Consider the following 25000-nt stretch of genomic DNA (forward strand, 5'->3'; position numbering starts at 1 on the left):
GTACATATGTATATATATATATATATATATGTAAAAATGTATATATATATATATATATTATATACATATATATATATATATATATATATATATATATATATATATAATTGGACGGAATTTTTCTATTGTTGTTTTGAATTTCATTACAATTGAAAAAATAATTACCGTTACGATATTAGTTTGAACTGGATAGGACAGTTTTGATGAATTTCCAAAGACTAAATTTACTTTCATATTTGAATAACCTCATGCAGGGAATATCATTTTTTGAAGTTTAAAGCCAAATAATACAGACTTTTTTTGTAATATGTCTAATAATCATACATAAACATGGAAACAAAGAAATAAAGAGACTAAAAAAATATATCATATACATCGCCTCATCCTTCCCATCCTATTCGGGGCATATCCACTATTACTACAAAGGCCTCCCAATCGTTCATCTCCAGGTTCATCCACATCTTCCTAGAATTCACAAGTTTGTCACCCCCTTCTCCTTGCAGGGATATGACAAACCTCGCCAGTTCATTGCCTGCCAAGGCCCGAAGAAAATCCTCATCAACGACTTCTGGAGGATGATCTGGGAACAGGAGGTTCATATGATCGTGATGGTAACGAGGTGCTACGAGGGAAAAGATAATGTGGTAAGTGAACAGATTCTTTTTGATAAGATTCCCTTGGTCCGTTTCTGGGACCGGGAACCTATCCCTGACTAGAGTCAAATGGCTGTAGTACTTACAGTATGGCCGAGCGGGTTAGAGCGTCGCTAATTGCAACGGAGGTCAAGGTGAAGGCAGTTCGAATCTTGCCAGTAGCGAGTTGGACCAAAAGCATGGTTCATTAAATTCCACGCTACAAACTTCTCTGTAAGGGGCACCGTCCTAGCCTCCTGGTAGGGGGAGTTGTTCTAATTGGCAAATTTTCTAGATGGAAAAATGTTACGAGTGGAGTTCCTCAGGGCTCCGTTGTTGGTCCACTTCTATTCATAGTATTTATAAATGATAGACCACGGATTAAAGTCTATTGTCTCCAAATTTGCTGATGATACAAAACTGCGCGTAATGGCAAATGATCACTTAAGTCAATTAGATGTTCAAGAAGATTTAGATAAACTATAGCAATGGTCTGAAAAGTGGCTAATGAAATTTAACACAAGCAAATGTAAGGTTATATACATAGGTAAAAATAACAATAAGTACGATTACAAGTTATTTGGAACATCTTTAACCAAAGTGAATATTTAAAAGGATATCGGCGTAATCATCAGTAGTGATATCAAATCATCTAAGCAGCGTATTTCCGCCTTAGAGAAAGCAAATAAGATTCTAGGACTTATTGCGCAATCTTTTGATTTTAAAAGTTCATCTGTCATTAACAAACTATGTAAATCGTTAGTTCATTCACATTTGGAATATACTGTATCCGTATGGTCGTCGAACCCCATTAAAGACATTAACAGATTGGAAAAAATACAACAGCGAGCCACAAAAATAATTCCAGATATTAGAAATGAATAAGAAAATCGACTAAAACATGTGAATCTATTTTCCCCCAAAAAGTGTAGATTTAGGGGTAATTTTTTACAGGTCTTTAAGATCCTAAAAGGAATTGACATCAAAAGTGATGAAATTTTCACAATGAATGCTAATCAGACAAGAAATAATGGTCTCAAACTGTCTGGAAGTAGATTTGATTTGGAAGTGGGTAGAAACAACTTTGCCAATCGTTTAGTAAAGGAATGGAATACACTTCCTGTAGGGGCAGTGCAATGTAGTACAGTTCGAAGTTTTAATATTCATTTAGATAAACACCTAAAAAAGATGCTATAATGTCTGCCATTTATTTTATTCTATTTTATTTATTTATCTATTACTATTTATCTGTTTATTTTTTATTATCTATTAATCCATGATCTATTATAGATTATTGTTATTTATTTGCTTGTTTACTGTTTATTATTATCGGTTTATCTATTTATCTATTTATCTATTATCATTATTTTTCCAGCATCCGACCTAGTTATGAACCAAAAGGTTTCCTGTCAGCATGCTCTTCCTTTGTAATTCTTTGTAATCACTTACAGTATGAGAACGCCATGGTGATATACATTTATTCTATCTGTCGCCTCATACAAGCTTAACTGTTCTATTCTTGTGGCCTTCATCTTATCAGTTCTTTCCTTAGTAGCCTCAGCATTATTTGTCATTATTACTGGGAGTGACCTTTGTCACCACCTGTACAATTACTTGCACCAATTATCGGTACCAACACTGGTGCCACCATCACTGTGGTGACTGGGAACCACCGAAAAAAATACACGGGAGCGACGAGCGATTTCGCTCGGGAAAGTTCCAATGTCGCTCTCGCAAATCCAAAAGCGGGAGCGATCCCCCACAAAAAAATCGCTCCCGCGGCAAGATTCAACGTTTTTCATACATTATCCATCATTTGGCAATCCCTGAATCCCATCACTATTGATGAAAGGATCAGAGCAAACACAACTTACCCATGATCAATCATTGCATTATCAATCGATATCATAAACGCAACGCATCAATCAACTTTAATTTGTTGATGTACGTACGTATGTGTACGCGGTATAGCTGCTAGAGTTCAATGTCTTACTTGGCCTAGCTTCGTATCAGCTGCATGCGCGCGTATACTAGTACATGTTGATTAGACTCTACACGACTATAGTGCTACATAATGTCGCTAGTTGCGAATTGCATGGTACCTGTATAAAGGGAAGTTCATTGGTTGCATGCAGCTAACTGCCCAACCAACGCGCTGACTACATGTACAATGCACCATACCCAATACCACATCACCGCATGCATACGTACACTGTACATATGCAAACTCGCTCGAGGCCTAGGAGGGAAACGGAAATCCCATTTATAACCTCGTTCGCGTATTCATGAGAAAACAAAATAGAATCAAATGTTTGTTTAGTAATTGAAAGTAAATAAATTTAAGTATAAGTATGAACATTTGATAGTTCATAAATATGGATCTTTGGAGGGAGAATAAAAAATACAAAAATAAAAAATTATTCGTTAGCTAGCTTAGGTTTACGGTAGCTAGGTCTACGTTCGTACGTCACGTCCATGCCAAACTTTCGATGATCGTACATCATGGAGTGATTTCTAGTGAAGCGAGTAAAGATGAGTGAAGATGGTTTGCCCTCAGATTCAGTCTTTTCAGAATCGAGGGAGAGTGTTTTGACGGCAGGAACCGCTTCTGGACCAGCAAAGCCTTATTCATACTCTACGGACAAGGGCCAAGGAAAACGAAAACCAGTAAAGCATGAATCTACTATACGCTCGTGGAACCTAGATTGGCTTGAAGTGGATCGGGGCAGTGGTGGTACTCTAACGGTGTATTGCAAGGCTTGTGCATTTCCACCCCCAACCACTGCCAGTGAAACCAGAGGCACTTTGTCTGCCAATCAGTTTTACTCATCCCCCTCCCCCCAAAATTAAAGGCTGATTTGTTAAAAAAAAAAAAGAAAAAAAAAAAGAAAAAAAAATCATGCACATGAGTATTTATTTATTTATTGGGGATTATTTGGCATCAGATGTACATGAGTAATGAGTTAGCCTTCCAATAGTTTGAAGGAAATCGAACCTGCAAAAACATGGCTCTGGAAATATCAAAAATGGCTCTGGTAATTAAAGAAATGGCTCTGGTGAAATAAAAAAAAGAAAAAAAAATGAAAAATGGCTCTGGAAAAAATAAAAGTATTTTTTTCCCTGCTGGAAACCCATGACTGAACTAAGCAAATCTTCTTGTTGAAACAACGTAGCATGCGCTAGCGAGTAAGGCATGGTCCGTCACCAGAAAGAATGACTACAACAAAATAAGAATGTTGCCATAGTAGGGCTGTTGAAAAAAAAAAAAAAAAAAAAAAAAAGCGACATAAACGGTAATGGATTCCATGATTATAAAAACAAAAAATAACAATTACACTGATAATGCCAAGGCTAGATATCACTATTTACAGCAAAATATAGATAAATATAAAAATGATGGTCTTACAACTTTGGTGATGGTAATGTTAATAATGACAACGATAGATACTCGTAGAATTATGTTTTTAGGAGAAGCACTCTGACACCTTATATCTGCACCATGGTTGTTCATTTCCCTCCTTATTTTTTATTTCTGTGACCGAACTAGCTCTGAATATTACTTGATTTATTCCGACGTTCCACGCCACAGGTAACGACGATCTGTGGAAGCAGCACACGCCGACTGTACAAAATTAGTATCAGTCTTGGGACAGAACCTCGCCATGATTGACGTAAAAGTCCCTCTCTGTTTTAATCATTAAAAAGATTCCGAATCGTGTTAACCACCGGAATCTATTGGTGTGTTACATGATCCATATTTGCTCAGAGACAAACGAAAGCGAGCGAAAGCAAAACTTTGTTGGAGTTGATAATATGACTTTCACGGATAAGACAAAATGACAGTTGAAGTTGAGTTGTGACAATGATGTCGATAATAACGATATAGATCGTGACGATGTTGACGATGATGACGATGATGACGATGAAGATGGTGATGATGTTGACGATGATGGTAATGATGATAATGATGATGATGATGATGATGATGATGATGATGATGATGATGATGATGATGATGATGATGATGATGATGATGATTGGGATGATGATGATGATGATGATGATGATGATGATGATGATGATGATGATGATGATGATGATGATGATGATGATGATGATGATGATGATGATGATGATGATGATGATGATGATGATGATGATGATGATGATGATGATGATGATGATGATGATGATGATGATATCGCTACTAACGCCCGTGACAGGTGATGTGACCGATCGAGGAAGGGAGAGAGGGAGGGAGAGAGAGAGGGAGGGAGGGAGAGAGAGAGACAGAAAGCGAGGGATGGAGAGCGGGAGGGAGGGAGGGAGGGTTACTCTTTTTCAAGACTGAATATTTTTGGTATGGGTAGGTAAATTTGTATTAAAAAAAAACGTTGAGGACATTTTAGCATCTTTCTTACCTCTAGGTAGGGTCAAATTGTCTATCAAATTGTCTATCATTACTGTTAGATGCTGCAGCATTTTTTTTAATACATAAAAGTAGTTTTCTGATCGACTGTACTGCAAATCAGCCAAAGAGGCGAGAGCTGGCTTACCAACAGATTGGTTGACCCTTTAAACTCCGATGATAAGATGTCTTGTCATTTGGTTGAAAAAAAAAAAAAATCATGAAACCCCTAAATGCTTGATCAAACACCAGAAAAATATGACGTCAATCCTCGCGCGGTCAAGCCGCATCAGATGATATTCGGATGTACGGGCCGGCGCGAGGCCTACCATATCCGGTTTTTCGTATCTACACCACAAGCGGCTGACATGAGTTGAATGGGTTAACGAATGGAATAGACTTAGTAACCATGTCGTGAAAGCTGAAACTATTGATCGCTTAAGAGAAGGTTAGATAACTTTATGGACGGGGATGATAGACGGTAATGGGTATGGAACTGCCTAGTGCAGGCCTTATGGTCTCTTTAAGTCTCCTCCATTCTTACGTTCTTATGCTGTCAAGTCCTCATGCAAACTTGCTTGTTCGCTCGCTTCCCTACAGGAAAAGTGCTTCAAATACTGGCCTGACGCAAACAACGTCTTTGGAATGGAACTGGAGGAGATTTCTATGACTGTGAACACGCTTATGGAAACAGCTCACGACCCTGGGGGATACGTCATGCGCAAGATCCAGCTGACCAAGGTAAGTATGGAGCGGACAGTCAAAATCCAACGACCATAGTCACCCTCTAATTACATCCAACAAGGTTCATACATATTTAGCACAATTGCACACTTATGAAAATTTATTTTGTTTGCATTTATAATGGAAACACTATGTAGAAAGATCCAGCTGACCAAGGTAAGTATGGAGCGGACAGTCAAAATCCAACGACCATAGTCACCCTCTAATTACATCCAACAAGGTTCATACATATTTAGCACAATTGCACACTTATGAAAATTTATTTTGTCTGCATTTATAATGGAAACACTATGTAGAAAGATCCAGCTGACCAATGTAAGTATGGAGCGGACAGTCAAAATCCAACGACCATAGTCACCCTCTAATTACATCCAACAAGGTTCATACATATTTAGCACAATTGCACACTTATGAAAATTTATTTTGTCTGCATTTATAATGGAAACACTATGTAGAAAGATCCAGCTGACCAATGTAAGTATGGAGCGGACAGTCAAAATCCAACGACTATAGTCACCCTCTAATTACATCCAACAAGGTTCATACATATTTAGCACAATTGCACACTTGTGAAAATTTATTTTGTCTGCATTTATTATGGAAACACTATGTAGAAAGATCCAGCTGACCAATGTAAGTATGTGTGCGCGGCTTCTCTTAAAAAAAAAAGTCAAGAACAAAAGTCACATGCCTCTGCACGTCGGATAAGGTCTAAGAAAGAATACAGAAACAACAACGGGAAGGAAATGAGAATTTGGGAGAAAACCAAGATGTTCATAAAGACTGATAGAGAAGCTTTCCTGCTCCTGACTTTCCGCGTGGGGTCACCCGTTTGCTTGCTTCCAGAACTCGGAGCGCCGCACCGTCCAGCAAATGCACTTCGTGGCGTGGCCAGACATGGAGTGTCCGGAGTCTCCAGAGCAACTCATCTGTTTCCTGAAAGCTGTCAGGGACTACACGCCCGAAGAGAGTCGCCACACCGTTGTTCACTGCAGGTGAGGGAGAGACTTCCTTCTTGATGCTGTTGAATATCTGGTATATACCTCTTCAATGCCGTTACAGGTGCAAAGCCTGGCTTCCTTCCATATCCGGATTCATGTGTGGTATTGGGCTCGGGGACAGGATGTTAGACAGACAGATTGACAGACAGACAGACAGACAGACAGACAGACAGACAGACAGACAGACAGACAGACAGACAGACAGACAGACAGACAGACAGATAGACAGACAGACAGACAGACAGACAGACAGACAGACAGACAGACAGACAGACAGACACACAGACAGACAGACAGACAGACAGACAGACAGACAGACAGACAGACAGACAGACATGCAGGCAGACAGGCATGCAGGCAGGGAGACAGACAGACAGACATACAGGCAGGCAGACAGACAGACAGTCAGACCGACAGGTATGCAGAGAGACAGGCAAACAGACAGGCAGATAAACAGTTCCTTTGCTTCCAGCCTTGCCTTTAATAAAGCGCCTATTGGTAACCTTCCCTCTCTCCCTGCTTGCCCGAACAGCGCTGGCGTTGGGCGGACGGGCACGTTCATCGCCCTGGACATCCTGATGAGCGCTATCGAGAACGAAGACCACGTAGACGTGTTTCACACCGTGTACCGTATGCGCGCCTCCCGTACCAACATGGTCCAGACCGAGGTAGGTCCTGCACATGTCGTCGGAGCTCTCTCGTTATAAGAGTCTGTGGACATAGTTTTGGCAAGGAATACATCGCGTTCATACGAGGCATCACTTGAATGTTTTTATCTTTCTCTTCCATGCAGGGGCAATACACCTTCCTGTACAAATGTCTCCTCAAGTTGTACAACGACATGCAGGGTAAGTGAGGTTGAGAATAAATGAGGCCCAAGGTAAGTGAAACTTGATAAAAATGAAACAAATACAAAGGGGGAGTGAGGGCCAGAGGGTGGGTGGCCGAGAGGAAATAGGCAAGGCGTCGGCTGCAGGAAGAGGAGGAGGAAGAGAAAGAGGAGGACCTAGAGGAGGAGGAGAAGAAAGAGAAAGAGGAGGAGGAGAAGAAAGAGAAAGAGGAGGAGGAGGAGAAGGAGGAGGAGAAGGAGGAGGAGAAGGAGGAAAAAGAGGAGGGAGGAAGAGGAAGGAGGAGGATGACGAGGAAGAAAACCAAGAAGAGGAAGAGGTAAAAGGAGTAGGAGGAGGAAGAGGAGAGAAACTTTCCTTCTTTTTTTCTTTCCAGTGACGCAATGAAGCCTAGCCTCTTCCTATAGATGATAGCGGTGACTAAGGTGGTGATGATGGTGATGATGGTGATGATGGTGGGGATGGTGGTGATGATGGTGGTAGAGGTGGTGATGGGGGTGGTAGCTGTGGTGACGGTGCCGGTGGTGATAGTGGTGTTGGCAGTGGTGGTGCAGGACTTGGTGAGAAATTTACATCTGGTGACAACAATCTAATGAAGTCCAAACTACACTAAATTTTAACCGGTTATTTATTTATTTGGTATGCCTGACACGCGAGAAAGCGGACACAATTTTGGTCAAAAGAATAATTTGACGTTCGCATCATGTTATCGTAACCCACCTTGGGCATAGTGCAAGTGCTCCAAGGAAACTGCGATCAACTTATAGTAGATTATCGCTAGTAGCAGCGATGTAATACAAATTCATGTAGCGTTCACTCGGCTCAATTCATGACACAAGTCTTCATATTTGGTTTCGATACTTTTATAAGTTCGGTGTAGCAAGATGGCAGCGAGCGGGACACATGCTCAGAGGGACCCGCGATCGAGGCTCGCGACGGCCGGGTTTGATTATTACAATAGATTGTTTTCAAGTGACACAGGTCTTACAGAACTTATAGCAACAGGAACCTGTATTAGTAACACATTTCCCATCTTCCAGATGACGAAGATGGCCTTGAAGTGATTGAGCCGTCGATACTGGACGTCCATCAACCTCCAGATGTCGTCAACAGTGCGTGCTCCTCCTTTTCCTGTAAGAACAGAGAATAAGTGTGACTGGTATCCCTCACCCAACTTAGGGCATTATTATTATCAGATCGAGCACATGACTTATGGCCTTGATATTGAACTGCTTTGCTCGGACGAATTTCAAATGTATTTACACTTGGCTGAGCTTCATTCACAGCTCGGGAGAAAGCTCAGCATTAAACTGGTCTTGATTTATCTGTCAGAGCGAGGATCTGATACACTCATCTGTTCTGATCTTCTGGTGACAGGCCCACGTGGGCTTCGCCTTTTCTAGGGAAACTTATCCACGGTCAATAATCGCAAATTTGCCTCTTATTGAGTGTTCATTTTGGCCTCTAAGTCGCTTCTTTGCATTTTATCGGACCAGCATGATCTGTCAAGATATCGTGTGGAGCTGCCTACTGTAGGCCTTATGGGTAGGGTGAGGGGGACTCCAGTTTTGCATAACAAATCCAAATCAAGACAGAGAAGTCAGCAACAGCCACACATCTTTCATTTGTTCTCAAGTGCAGAGTTAACGGTTAACTACGTCGATGGGACGTATTCTCCATCGAGAATAGGAAACATTTTCTAGTTACTCTATGGGATTAAAGTGAATGTCTATGAACGATACAGTGATCGTGATACGAAAGTGGCCACATACCTGTGATGTTTTAAAGTGGAAGTTCAGTGTCACCTTGATGCAAAGGTCCCGAGGTGCATCGCCTTTAAGACTTTCGTAATTTGCCCCTCCCACCAAAATGCAACATTTGTCCTACAATTATAAGTTTTTCCTGGTGTTACTATGAAAAACAGAGGGCTCCTCGTTATAAAGGAAGCCTTATTCAAGAGGTCAATATAATGGTAAGCATTTGCTATTGTTGCGACGAGTGACATGAGTTTAGATGAGATACAGTATGCACTTGAATTGAAAAGAAGTCTCTGAACTGTATATGAAGACAAGTAGATTCTAGAGGAAATATTTTTGTTACCATCCAATGTAAATTGTCTGAATTGTTGATGAATATCACTAAAATCAAATGAATGAAAGAGACACTTAAATGTACGGACTGGTGATCCAGTAGCTCCCTTTACTGTAATTTGTAATATTTGTAATATTTTTCTAGAGGACTGTATACTTCTGTGGAAGTGACAAAAATAGCATTGATGACAAACAAGATGAACATAAGAGTTGTTGGTGTCAAGACCCAGAAGCAGAGGGGAATTCCTAAAGGGGTTATCACATTGGGCTACTTTAGGGGTTATCACATTGGGCTACTTTAGGGGTTATCACCTTGGGCTACTTTAGGGGTTATCACATTGGGCTACTTTAGGGGTTATCACATTGGGCTACTTTAGGGGTTATCACATTGGGCTACTTTAGGGGTTATCACATTGGGCTACTTTAGGGGTTATCACATTGGGCTACTTTAAGGGTTATCACATTGGGCTACTTTAGGGGTTATCACATTGGGCTACTTTAGGGGTTATCACATTGGGCTACTTTAGGGGTTATCACATTGGGCTACTTTAAGGGTTATCGCATTGGGCTACTTTTCCCTAAACCTCCGCCCATCTCCAGAACTTTTCCCGCCGTAAAATGACCAAGGAAAAGTATTTTGTCTTCTCAACAAAAATACGCAGGATGTCATTTGATGTGCAGCATATCGGATTCTCTCCCGAAAGCTGTGAGCTGCAAATCTTCTCCGACAGTCGGAGGAAAAATAGCCCAATGTGATAACGTTTTGGATCAAAGGCTTTAACAAGGGTGATGCAAACAAGGTCATCATATTAAAACAAGAGGGCAGGACTCGCAGTAATGGGTTTAAACTGGATAAATTTAGATTTAAGAAGGAAATAGGCAATAATTGGTTTACTAGGTTTACTAGTAAGGTGTTCAACGAATGGAATAGACTTGGTAACCATGTAGTGAGCGCTGAAACTATCAGCTGTTTTAAGAAACGGTTAGACAACTTTATGGATGGGGATGACAGGTGGTGATGGATATGGAGCTGCCTACTGTAGGCCTTATGGTCTCTTGCAGTCTCCTTTATTCTTATGTTATGTTCTTATGTTCTTATGTCTTAAGCAAGGAATGTGAAACGATTAGACAACTTTATGGATGGGGATGACAGGTGGTGATGGATATGGAGCTGCCTACTGTAGGCCTTATGGTCTCTTGCAGTCTCCTTCATTCTTATGTTATGTTCTTATGTTCTTATGTCTTAAGCAAGGAATGTTTGCACATTTGCACAGAATGCCTGAAGCAGATGCTGGTAGACGAAAATTAGAAACTGAGGCTGCTACAGGTGCGAAGCGTGGAATCATTTAGTGGGACAGTAATGAGTGCTGCAAGATATACAAGTACACACAAGTGGAAAAGGATGAAAAAAAAATTATAATTAGTAAAAAAAATACGAGAGAATTGGAATAGCTAATTTGTTTTTTTATTATTTTTTGTCTCTTTTTGTCTTCGTTTCTCTGTATGAGGTTATTAGAATAAGTGATTGAGTCAATAGGAAGTTTAAGGCTATAAAAATTTGAGAATAGATTTGTTCTTGTAACTTCCTCTAAAACTGTCCTATAAATTTCAAATTAAGACCACAGTGGTCATTATCTTTTGAATTATAATCAAATTCAAAATAACAGTAAAAATATAAAGTCACCTTGAGTGACTGCAAGGTTCAATTCGAAAAAATACAAAGGTACTCAGAATGCCTTATCTTTGCTTATGAACAACTAACCCACCCTTCAAATGTATAAGTTATCAAGCATCAGCGCATATGTCATTCCACCATGCCCTAATCTCTTGTTGCCAATAAACAGCAACTCTAACATTGGTGACAATATTGCACCAAAGACAATGAGTCAGGGATATAGTCAAGGATGTAGTTAAACGGGTAATAGAACTGACAGTATTAGATCAAAGGTGATCATCATATTTATATATCTAGCCTGAACGTTTCATTTGCCACCTCGTCTCCACACACACACATACACACACACGCACGCACACACACACACATACACACACACACACACACACACGCATACACACACAAACACACACACACACACACACACACACACACACACACACACACACACACACACACACACACACACACACACACACACACACACACACACACACACACAATACAAGTACAGCGTCAGAAGTGGTAATGTCTAACATGTTATTTGTCACTTTGGGGCTTTCAATCATTGCATTGATTGGGAGAGTGCTGAAGTGAATGTTAAAAGTAATTCACAATTAAATAGAAATATCATAGCATCCAGGCTGGTCAACAATACATTTGTTAACAATTTAAAATTAAGTAAAAAAATTTATAAATTAGGTAATTTTATTATTAAGAAAGTTGTTGCCCAAACTCTCGATGACCGCGAGCTGAAGGTCACGGGGTAAGGTCACCCTTCCCCTGTATATATATTCTAATCTCTTGTTTGTAAATCTGTAATTTGAAAATGTCTGAATAGCTAAAAACGCTCTGTCTATTTCCTGTTATTTTCTTTGTGGCTTTTCTACATAACTAGGATTACGCGTCCAAGTGATTTTTTTTTTCTGTAAAATGGATACCACGCATTTATTCCGTGCCTTTACTGATTACTGTCCAGGAGTTTCCTGGTAGACAAGTGGGTAGAGAGGTAGATGGCGATTGTTATATTTTATAGTTTATGTATTTATATAATACCCGAAGGCGAGAAGGCAAAAGAGTTGCATAAACTCGCTCCCCGCCTAATGTTTCCAAACAGTCGCTGGGGACCCGATTTCATTGCTGTATAATGTTCATTTTTATGCTGATGTAACAATATGTAAACTAAGTCGGTGTGTGCATTGATTTCGAGATTACTTGAGTAAGCATACGGGGTTGTAACAGTTGTTCTGATTGAAGAAAGGGTGGAGGAAGAGAAAATTCAATAGGTTCACGATTGTAAGGTCACGCCCTTGGGGGAGGTTCTTATATCTAATATCAAAGATCAATGGACTAAAGAAATTATGCCGTCTTTGCAGAACTGACCTAGTACCCAAATAGAGGATTCCAGATGGGAGTCCTGTGGTGTACCTAAGAGAATCACATTGTAAAAGAATTTGTGAAGTAAATAAAGAAAAATATCAACTGTTTATATACCCCTCTCCTATACATATAGTAAATGGAACTTGACTAGGTCGGATGATCTGAGGCATGGGGCCTACAGAAGAAAATAGTGAGTGACTAATCATACGTAACAAAGACAGTGGTGAAAGGAAAGTAAAAAGTAAAAGCACGAAAGATAGACGGCACATATAGACGACAACAGAGTAGTGAAAGGGGACCACAGATGGTCAAACTCTCCAAGGCTTACAATTCGAAACTTCACCTGAAGTTTCTAAAAATATTCTTTGAAGGACAAGTGCTACCCAAATCTCTTCTCAACAACTGATTGTCCAATTTGTACAATCGACGTTTTGAAGATTTTTTCAAAGGATAATGTAGTGTAAGTATGGACGTTGGTGGATACGTATCTATGTATAGCATGTGTATGTACATGGTAAAAAGATAAAAGACTTGCAATTCACTAAAGCAGACGAAAGTAGTAGTATTGTCATTTTGAATATGAGTGACTATATTGAACAAGAATCCTTTAGAATTAGTAAATAAGAATTTCAAATCCAAATTATTTTTTAAAACCAAGTTATTACCTAATATTCTCCCTCATAATGTTACATGGTTCAGGTACATTGATGATATTTTATGTATTTGGGCTGTTAATGATGATCCGTAAATTTACATGTCTAAGCTTAACTTCCTGGTCCCCTGTATCAATCCCACTATGGAAATAGAACAAAATAATAATTTACCTTTTCTTGATGTACTTATACATAGAAATGAAAGGTTTTTCAAATATGAAGTTTACAGAAAACCCACCACTGTTCTTTCATATGTTCATTTTTATTCTTCTCATCATTACAAGACTGTGTTAGCATTAATATACCCTAGATTCATTAAACACATATGTTTTTAGTATATTTTTATGATTAATGCATATTGCTACCTTTTCTTATTCTATGTCCATTTATGTTGCCTGTGTCTGTTTTACCATTGTAAATAATAATGAATTGTAACGAAGAGTTTGATTATCCTGCCTGAACTCTGTCACTTGTCCGAGCTGCTTACGTTTATTTTTTTCTTTATTTTTATCTTTTCGTATCGCGACTAGTCTGGCCCATAGGTGGGTCTTGACAATATATACATATATATATATATATATATATATATATATATATATATATATATATGTATATATATATATATATATGTATATATATATATATATATATACATATATATATATATATATTTGTTGCGTATCGGCTAGGTTCGAGTTCTCAGTCCGACAGCGTATCAGTTTCCAAATATGCACTTCCTCTCTGATCATGACGAATAACTCTTCTAGGCGATCAGACATCACATCTAGAACCAATGTAGTATACCAATATACTTATTCTTCGGAGAATTGTTAGCCTCATAACTATACCTACATCGGGTTTACAAGATGCAAAGTCAGCCGTCGCTTATCATTACATGTACAGGAGGGAGCAATCAAAGAACATCACAAAATATTTCACAACGCTGTACCCAGCAAGGAGGAATTGATTAGTTCCACCAAAATTATTGGAACGAGTGATGACCCTAGGAGGCTACAATTGCTCGAAGCCTTTCATATTAGAGACAGAGCTCCAGTCATTAACATCCAATCTAATATGACATCTAGTATACCTTTGTTTTCCTCTAAGTATAGAAACAAAAAATTCCCACTCCTCCCTCCCTCCACCCCCTCACTTGTTTGTCTCCTCCTCCTCCACTTCCACTTCCACCCTCTTCCTCCTCTTCCCTTCCCCCTCCCCTTCTTCCTCCAGCTTTCCCTCTCCCCTACGGTAACCACACCCGCCTAACCCCCCACCCCTACCCCCTTACTCCGTGACCTCTGAGGTCGTATTGTCCGACCACCTGACCTATGCGTACATATACCGTACATTCTTAACTTATCATTTTTTCTCACCTCCCTTTAAATGTAAGTATTCGCTTCCTTATCACTCTCTTCTTTTGAATTTTTTATGTTCTTGTATACTTCATTTTTGTACCATTGTCATCGTATCTGTATGCATTTATATTGTATCCCCCATATTTTACCAGTATTGTTCTTGTATATTTTGTTTTTACACAATTGTCACCATTACTGTAATTATGTCATTTTTTTTTATTTCAGTTTACTCTTGAAAATGTCTATATCAAGACGAACCGTTGAGCTCAAATAATGAAAAGAAATGGAAGAATACAGTGATCTACTTTTAGTTCACCCGGTTAATGGAAAAACTTTAATCAGGAAAATCGAGAATACGAGAAAAAACTGAACAACTTCAACAATGCTGTCGTTTTTAACTCCACTTGCATTACCGAAAACCTGCTCCCTTCTGTACACAAATTTTCATCTTATCAACCACATTAACTTTTTTCCAATTCAATTCCTTGCAAACACGATTGAGACTAACTGGAGCTCGAAAGAAGCATATTTGGAAACTGATACGCTGTCGGACTGAGGACTCGAACCTAGCCGATACGCAACAAATGGACATTGACTCAACCAATTCCCCTATCAAGAGGGATATAACCTGAGTATAATTTCTTATATATGTATGCTCGAGTTACATACAGAAACCCACTCCCGTCATGATTAGCCATTGATAGTATGTACGCAAGTGGGATATTATTACCACACAGTGAATGGTCCCTAGTAAACAGATTTTCATCTAATCAACTACATTAACTTTGTCCATTTCAATTCTTTGCCTATATGGTCGAGACTAACAGGAGCTCGGTGGAAACATATTTGGAAACTGATACGCTCATTTGTAGGTCATTTGTAGCTTTGGATTATTTGTTTTCCATAATACTTTTTGTATTTCCTACTTTCTCTGCCGATTCCCTAATTATATTCACTAAATTAGAATTCGTACCTTTGATGGTGTCCTCCTTAATTCTTAAAGTTTCGAATGCATTTTTAATATCTAACTGAAAATCCTTCTTGTTATCCTTAACCTTCGCCAGTCTTATTTTCTTTTTTTAAATTAGTTTATTTCTCTCGGCACTGTGCAATAAACCTGTTTACTTTAATTATGACCGTAACATTGCTAACGCTCTTACTCTCATCTCCTAATATAAAGTCTATTTCGTTCTTTGTTGCTCTTCAGGTCCATTTACGGCCTAAAAGCTTTTGGAAGAAAATGTTTATTATATCATATTGTAGTTCGCTTCAAAATTGACTAACATCTCACCTCTGTCATTTCTCTCACCTGCACCAAACTTCCCAATGCACGACTCATCTCCCATCTTCTTCCCTACTTCAGCATTAAAGTCGCCTATTACCAACGTGTACTTTGTTCTTGACCCAAATAAACCATCATAGAAGGACTCAATTACATCGTCTGAACTCTTGTGAAGTTGGTGCATAAACCTGATTTATTTTTAGAGTGTAGCTTTTACACAGCCTAATCACAATCCAAGTTACCCTCTCTGATAAACTACTGAACTTGACTTCGTTACCAGCAACCTCCCGGTTTATCAAAAATCTTACTCTACTAGATCTTCCTTTTTCGTTACCCCTGTAGTAAAACAACCTAATCTAACCTAACCTAAACTAACCTAAGCTAAGCTAACCTAACCTAACCTAACCTAACTTAACCTAACCTAACCTAACCTCAACTCACCTAATCTAATATAACCTAACCTAACCTAACTATTAATCCTCCCAAACCGTAAACTAATCGACTGGTGTGTGTATAGAAGGGGCGGGGGGGTTAGGAACCTATAATTGGTCCAAAAAATTCAAACATTGTGTTACTCGTTCATATTTTATTTCCAGTGAAATAATTGTCAAAAAGGGATTTTTTAACAAAAAAAAAAAAAAAAAAAAAAAAAAAATCTGAAATACACAACCAATTTATTCCTATTATATATACATATATATATATATATGTATGTATATACTTGTGTACATATTATATATATATATATATATATATATATATATATATATGTATCCATTCAAATATACCTGAAGTGAATTGCTAGTAGCAGCATATATCATACAAATAATTTCCGGTAGTCGACCCGGAATTCGAACCGAGGCCTCGCTTGACACCAGGCTAATGCCCTACCGGCTGAGCTAAAGGAGCTTCAAAAGACTCCAATTTGGAGTTCATCTAACTCCCGAAGAATCTAGGTAAACTACTAATTGCCGTCCTTTACCTATGTTTCCCAGAGTCCCGACCTCTACTCATAGCCAGTGGTGAAGCTGGTACGAAACCTTGAGCTTTAGTTGTAAATACGGGAAGTGAATTGCTAGTAGAGGCGGATATCCTACAAATAATTTCCGACAGTAGCTCCGGGATTCGAACCGAGGCTTTTTGGAGTCTTTTGAAACTCCTTTAGTTCAGTCGGTAGGGCACTGGTCTGGGGTGACCGTCGAAAATGATTTGTAAGGTATCCGCTGCTACAAGGACGAAAGCTCATCAAGGTTTTGTATCAGATTCACCACTGGCTATGAGTTGAGCTCGGGACTCTGTGAAACGTAGGTAAGGACAGCAGTTAACAGTCTACCTAGATTCTTTGGGAGTTAGATGAACTCCAAGTTGGACTCTTTTGAAGAGCTCATTTAACTCAGCCGGTAGGGCATTGGCCTGGTGTTAAGCGAGGCCTCGGTTCGAATCCCGGGTCGACTGTTGGAAATTATTTGTATGTATGCATGTGTATATATATATATATATATATATATATATATATGTATATATATACATATATTCATATGTATATATATACATATATGTGTATGTATATACATATATATATATGAATATATGTATATATATATATATATATATGAATATATGTATATATACATATATGTATATGTATATATATATATATACATATATATATATGAATATATGTATATATACATATATATTTGTATATATATATATATATATATATATATATATACACTATTTATTGGAAGTGTATGTATTATATCTATCTCAATATTTGTACACTAGGAACTTTTTGTCCAATCTAGGGATTTTTCAGGTTATGTTACTGCTGATCTTCCACTGTGGGAGCCCCAGCCGCTAGATGCTTTCAGTATGGGCTGCTGATCCAGGGCGTCAGGTCCAACCTCGGAATAGCGGGACTTGCGCACGACACTTTTTCGTTGCTGTAGAAGGAAAAACAGAAACAATATATAAATCCAAGACAACACAGGTTCATAGATTATATATATATGTATATATGTACATATGTATATATACACATACATATATATATATATATATATATGTATATATATATGTGTGTGTGTGTGTGTGTACAACACTGAATGGGTCCCAGTGCTTAGAGATACATTTTAACAACCACAATGCACTTTAATTCTAGGCCATCAAGGCCGACATGCAGAAATTGAAATGCGGCACTGCCAAGGACTCGAACCCCAGCATCCTTTTTGTGAACAGATCGCAATTACTGGGTACATGTCTTTGTGTGCTTAAAAATGTAAATATGAACGTATGTAGAAGAGTCCTTACATGCCCACAGGGGAACGCATAGCAAGTGGCTGCATGTGTTCGATATTATCGCCGTTGTCGCATAGGATCCGCGCCCACGAAGCCTTCCGGATTTCGTGAAGTTGAACTGTGGAAATGCAAAGCTTGTGGTCAGTAAGGGATGTATTGGTAGATGGCAAATTGATACTGACGGTACTGTTATGTAAATGGAAAGCGCAATTAAAAACTTTTCCATGGCGGGTAGTTGTTTGTGGGGTCTAGCCAGGGTACTTACCCTCAGTGAAAGAAGTTGGCAAATCTGCGTTGTCATAGAAGAACCGGTCCCCTCTCTTGAGTCTTGTAAACTGGTCACCGATGATGCACCTGTAGATGAGCCCAAGATTTCTCATACTAGATAAGAAACGAATTGAAAAATAGAGTGACCTGTATCTAACGTTGTGTCCATGAGCCTAGATTTGTGTCAGGATGGCATCCTTCGCGTCAGAACTATCAAACTAAGATTTTTTTTTTTTTTTTTACTATATTTTTTTTGTTATCCTATCTAATCGTATTGTGCTATTTCGATGGAATATATTCTATTTGACTTGGTGACCACCAAAATTGATATTGATAAAAAGGTTTTATATGTACATATATATTACGCCCCTTCACCCCATCCATCCATTTCATCCTTGGTAATCCCTTCATGTAGTGAGCTCGAGTTGCGGACCGAGAATGAGATGGATGGATGGGGTGAAGGGAGTCTTTAGTAAAAGAGGAATGGCTGTTGAGCAGGGAAGCGAGAGGGGAAAGGATAGGTGTGAGTGGAGGGTGGTTGCGATTGGACGATTGACTGACGCGGTCCGAAATGATTTCTCCTCTTCTCTAGTTTGGCATGAAGTAACGAGGAAGCAGGGCCACCATGTAAATGAAGCAGCTGGCCCTTACTGCATTACTTATGACCTGGGTAGTGGGTGGGAGACAGGGATGGTCCTTTATCCACGAGGAACTGAGATGTAAAGGAAAAAACGGGTGACAGATGGGGTGGAATGGGTGGAGGTGGGTGCATGCCTTGGCTGCTACCTCCCTTATAAGGGAGGAAGAAGCATCTGGTATATAGATTTTACGCCCTGTCGGGTTTGTCTGATACATTATTCTGACAACACACAAAGAGATTCTATTCAGAATATTCATACCCCATGCAACTCTACCCTACCACTAAAGCCCCCTGTGCATCTAACCATACGTGTCCCGGCATGTCCGGGTGATGGCGGGGCATGCATCCTGTGTGGCAGAATAGAAGACACCCTCGGTTTTCCCTGCAAGGTTTCCCAACAAACTGGTAGTAGCTCACTTTCCACTGTGACAGGTTGCAAGAAAACCTCTGTGTTTGTTATTTCAGTCTTTTGAAAAAAATAAACTTACATATAACACACAAGTAATTTGCACAGCTTACATAACCAGTAGGGTTTCTCTGGTAGTATCTCTTGAAAATATAAACTCTCACATATATTCCCCAAGTATTTCGTGTAATTCGCATAGCCAGTTAGTATGGCTTCCCTAGTATCGGACTACTTCAGCACCGGTTTTGTTTTTACGGTCATTAGCTTCTTATGTATTCTCGTAATGCCCTGCTGATTCTTAACCGAGATTATCTCTTATCGTAGGTCACGGTTAGGAATTGGATTGGGATCTGCGGGACTCACCTAAAAGTGGGGCCCAGGATGGCGCCTTCAACGGGCGTCTCGGAAATACCAGCAATGAACGGATCGATGTCGTCTACATGGCGGTAAAGGCTGGCGAAGATGGACACCACCTATTCGGGTGGTAGAAGGGTGGAAGTTAGTTAGAAAGTACTTCACTGGATTCCAGTGGCGGATGCAGCCCCTGGTCTTTGGTGGTCCTTCATTGATATTGTTTCTCCTATCGTTTAAATCCTTATCGCGGCATCCCAGGCTCTCAAGTATGAGAGGCGGCCCCGACTATTTAACACATTACTTAAACCCCTCCACAAACATGAAAACTTGCATCTTATTTTTAAGGGAATAAGGCCGGGTAACCTTATCGCTACTATGAAACAAGGGGTTCGGGTTTCTTACAGGCTAGGAATCCCTCCTCCCTGAGAAAGGGGAAGCAACATCACAGAATGGGATTCGAAAACAGGAAGGCGAATTGCTATCACCACTTCCAAGTGGTGCCCTAGGCTAATGTCAAGAATGAAAAGCAACAGAGAGTGATATATTCAGTCACCGTCTGTCCCACTAACAATAACTTAATTTTTTCTACTAACACCCATGAGTGACCCCGGCTATTGTGCGTGACGGTGGAGGCAGGAGATGGTGATCTCTGGAGGTCCGTAGTCACACCCCACACCCACTTGGGATACGGTGTAGGCCCAGTGGTCGCCGTGAGTGAGAACGAGTACCGCAGCTCGGCAGCAGCCTGCGCAATAAACCACTCACTATCACTATGCAATGCAGACCAACCTATAGCATTTCACATACAATGACCTACATTGGTATTGACCTGCCATTCTACAAACTAGAAACCTGATATTTCCTTCCTCGAACAAACTGGAATATTGTTCGAGTGGCTACATATAACACCAGAACAGTATAAAACTACGAAACAATCACTACAGCACTAGCTTATCTTACAAATGAAATCAGCTCAGCAGTACAATTAATTATCAATCTCAAAAATCTCACCATCTACATAATGACCACAGCCCCTTGGTGGAATCCGGATTACGCCACATCCTACAGAGCAAAGTCAGCCTTCTGCTGACTTCGAAAACACCCAACCCTCAACTATTCCATTATTTTCAAAAAAGTACAAACACAAGCCTGAAGCATAATTGCCAATTACACCAAAATTCATAGCAAACTTACTGTACATATCAAGTCACCTCCCAAACTTCTTTTTCCAAAATATGGACAAGTCTCTAATATATCACCCTCATATTTCACCACCCTGTTCTCCAAATCAAGGGTCAAACCATATCTTCATCTTCTCAACTAACTGAAACAATAACAGACATTTTCCTTGACATCGAGCCACACAAACCTATATCCCTTGAATCACTGCCACCCCCGGACTTTACACCACACTCCCCCAAGACTACAAATGTTCAATCACAGAAGCACTGGAAAAAGCAGCCCATAACAACAGCATTAACAACGACAGAACACATGTCAGATTTTTTGTTCTGACTATTGCATAGGCTGTTGTCCTCATGGGCAGCATCCCGTGTTCCAGTTGGTTATGTTTCTCCTCCTGCTGTTGCTGCTGCTGATCCTGCTGTTCCTCCTCCTCCTCCTCCTCCTCCTTCTCCTTTCCCTGGATCTTCTTCACTCACCTGAGGCGGGATGACATCGTGCAAATCCTTGAAATCGGTGGCCCGTGGGAGGCCGCAGGCCGCCCGCAGTTCGTTGTAGGGCACGACGCCGTGGTCACGGCCGCGCTGGATGTTGAGGGCGACAAGGTCCATGCCGAAGCCCTGGTTCTCCATCTGTTGAGAAACAAAGTGTAAGTTAAGGTGCCTAAGCCTCTCCTCGCAAGGTAAATTTCTGAACCTATGTATTATTTTGGTCATTCTCCCCTGTACTGATTCTAGTGAATCGATGTCCATTCTACAGGACGGAGACCAAAACTGTACCGCATAGTTAAGGATAGGTCTAACTAACGCCAGATAGTTTGATAATTACCTCTTCAGTTCTATTCTTAACCGTCCTAGCAATGAAACCTAATGCTCTGTTATCTCTATTCCTAGCGCTAATGCACTATTTTCTGGTTTTAAGGTCAGGACTCACTAGAACTCCCAAGTCTCTCTCACACTTAGTTTTCTCTAAAAACGTGTTATCTAAGCTTAATTTGCTTTCAGGGTTTGATAAACCTACGTTTAACAAGGTGAACTTTGAGATATTGAAATCAATTTGCCCTTTCACCGACCATGTGAACAATTTGTTAAGATCTTCCTGCAGAACCTCAGCATCTTCTCCTAACGTAATCATTCCTTCCTGCACTCAAGCAAATAATGAGCTTGTCACCTTCCCCGACTATACACGCTTCAATCCTGTCTCTAACATCACCTATCCCCGTCACGGTGAAACACATTTGAGTCCTATGCTTCCTATTTATGTTGCAGAAGGCCCTATCTAAATATTTCACCTGGCTACCCTTTACAACCAAAATTTTACCGGTGAGCAAAAATCTGGCGACTACTCTACACTTCTTCTTTTGCATCATCTTCGTTTTTATTTCTTGTAGACCCGCGAGAGCTTGAAAAGTGTTTCTTTATTCAAGCGGACCTGGTGAAGACTTTTTACCATCTTTCCGTGTTTTCTTGCTCACCGTTTTCCGCCCAAGATCCAAACATGGTTTGTCGTCAGTGTTTCGGGCCTTTGGGCTAAGAACTCGATTCTCCTCTATAAGGCCCTCAACAGTCTTCTCTAAGGCTATAATTCTACTACGTAGACATTGTACCTCTTCGGCGCTGATCACTGAAACACAACCACTCGTCATCTCACCGGTTTGAAGCAACTACCCCAATTTGATCTGACCTGAGTGACTCCTACTGCTCAACTCAAAGGAGGGAGATGTTGCAATTGCAAGATCAAGATTTTCGTCCAACTTCAAATAACGCTATAGAAAGGTATTTGTAATTGTTCTTTGCCTCTTCAAGAACTTCGTTCTTGTTGAAGACCGCAGTGCTCTAGGCAGAGTCGAAACGGGAAGTGAAAGGACCAGGGGAGTGAGGGCTTGACCGTGGACAGTATTGAATGGGGCTTCTTGGTACCCGACTTACATCGAAGAGGTGATTGGTGAGCTCCCGGGTGATGGAGTTGTCGAAGCGTTGTGCCTTCTGAGTGACCAAACCCCGGAGGTATTCGTCCAGCTTCCCCGGTGTGTACAGGTGCGTGGGCCTATGGAAACTCTCTCTGAGCCGCAGTACCTCGGAGGTCCTCCCGCTCTTGTCAAACAGTCTGCGGGAAGGAACAAGGGAAAGGAATGCCACAGAGAAACAGCCACGGAGCCAGATAAACATTCAATTCACGACCGGGCTGGCTGCAAAAGGGATGAGTAGCATAAGAAACGGATAACCGCAAAAAAAAAATTTACCATTGCATGGCTCACCATTTATATCTGTTGTACTGTGCAGTCTATACGTGTGAACTCTGCATTAGTTTATTTGATTTTTTGTTTCGTTACATTTATTCGCATTTACCTATCTATTCATTTAATTACTTATTGAATGTGCTCTGCGTGATAACATACGTATCTGGCCGCTCCTCTTTTCTCTTCCCCGTGACCCCGTGTGAGCACTTACTTGATCATTCCTTGGACGAGGGTGTGGCCGAACCTGAAGGCGACAGTGGCGAACTCGTTGAGGATGCTCGGGTTGACGGAGGCGTCGTAGTCTTGGGAGAAACCACGGCGTAACGGTAAGAGTCTCCGACTCTGGGCGTATTGCGTCCCTATATGGGAGAGGGCAGGAGAGTGGAAAAGAGAAAACAGTGAGTCAAAAGGTGGGGGAGGGGAAGCGTGGAAAGAAAAAAGACAAATCAAAGGGTTGTTCCGTCCCAAATGGAAGTCTGCTGTTCACCCACTCCCTCACATTCCCAGCCACTCTCCAGTGGTGCCACATCCTTAGGGAGGTTAGCAGAAACAGCAGCAAACAACTAAACTGATAACAAATGTTAAGAAAAGATATTTGAAGGTCAGCTCAACACTGCTGGTGTTTTCTAATAAATAGATAAATAAATAAATAAATAGATAGATGAATAAATAGATAAATAAGCAAATAAATAAAGTAAAATGAAATAAATAAATACCGATCGATTAGTCAATATTGAACTATACCACGCCCTTGCGTGAATAAAATGTAAGTTTAGATATTCTATGATGATTCATGTCATTTATTGTCATGTAATATGTAATATATATACATATATATATATATATATATATATATATATATATATATATATATATATATATATATATATATAATCTGTAAACCTATCTTGTATAAGGTATACACGTGTCTTCATTCTTGCTACGCACTACCTCAAATCAATGTTACAATGATGTCAACAACCCAAAATGTATCCAGTACCGATGGGAAGAGTGCGCTCGCTCGCCGATTGGCTAAAGCGCTAACTACCTTACGTATTGATGTTAGAAATATGTTTTAGCTACTCGCAGACTATATAAGACGGATCGGACGAGAGAAAGCAGAGCAAAGACAAACAGAGACCGAGAGCAGAAGCAAGAGAGAACACGGACAGAGAACAAGAAGAAAGACAAGCAGAGACAAGCAGAGAAATTAGTCCCAGAGAAATTGTGATACGCCCAAGGTTCATCTGAACACTACGCAGAATTCCTCTGCCCAATCTCTTCGAAAAAAAAAAAAAAATCCTTTGGGCTTCTTCGATCACTACTGAGCAATCACCAATTACCGAAACACGTGTATGGCTATATCACACGAAGTTGCAAGTCTTCGCCATTCAATTTATTTCGGATATGCTCTCAACGACTACAAAACGAAAGCTAATTACGTCCGTCTGCCCTCTCTCTCTATACCAGTTACAAACCAAAAAAAAAGTACATCTTTGAAATGTTCCAAACAACTCACTTGCTCCAGGGACACCCAGACCGT

At 40.0% G+C, this 25000-nt stretch overlaps 2 protein-coding genes across 3 annotated transcripts in view; one reads left to right on the top strand and one right to left on the bottom strand.

The window, feature by feature from the left end:
• LOC143038638 (uncharacterized) overlaps positions 1-12876 on the top strand; it is a 55419-nt gene extending 42543 nt beyond the window's left edge. For both annotated transcript variants that reach the window (XM_076208116.1, XM_076208115.1), the window contains 6 exons: positions 504-644; positions 5641-5781; positions 6631-6779; positions 7318-7453; positions 7579-7633; positions 8674-12876. In XM_076208116.1, the coding sequence (XP_076064231.1) occupies positions 504-644; positions 5641-5781; positions 6631-6779; positions 7318-7453; positions 7579-7633; positions 8674-8783 (732 nt within the window). In that variant the 3' untranslated portion in view covers positions 8784-12876. The remainder of the gene's footprint in view (positions 1-503; positions 645-5640; positions 5782-6630; positions 6780-7317; positions 7454-7578; positions 7634-8673) is intronic.
• A 5062-nt stretch (positions 12877-17938) lies between these two features.
• LOC143038349 (salivary peroxidase/catechol oxidase-like) overlaps positions 17939-25000 on the bottom strand; it is a 27337-nt gene continuing 20275 nt past the window's right edge. Inside the window, exons 9-15 of the mRNA XM_076207380.1 lie at positions 23669-23816; positions 23147-23324; positions 21698-21850; positions 20046-20155; positions 18635-18723; positions 18382-18487; positions 17939-18014 (exon numbers count right to left, since the gene is read on the bottom strand). Of these exons, the coding sequence (XP_076063495.1) occupies positions 17939-18014; positions 18382-18487; positions 18635-18723; positions 20046-20155; positions 21698-21850; positions 23147-23324; positions 23669-23816 (860 nt within the window). The remainder of the gene's footprint in view (positions 18015-18381; positions 18488-18634; positions 18724-20045; positions 20156-21697; positions 21851-23146; positions 23325-23668; positions 23817-25000) is intronic.

The sequence above is a fragment of the Oratosquilla oratoria genome, chromosome 24 (genome assembly GCF_046742065.1).
Source record: "Oratosquilla oratoria isolate Oo_2021 chromosome 24, ASM4674206v1, whole genome shotgun sequence".
NCBI lineage: Eukaryota > Metazoa > Arthropoda > Malacostraca > Stomatopoda > Squillidae > Oratosquilla > Oratosquilla oratoria.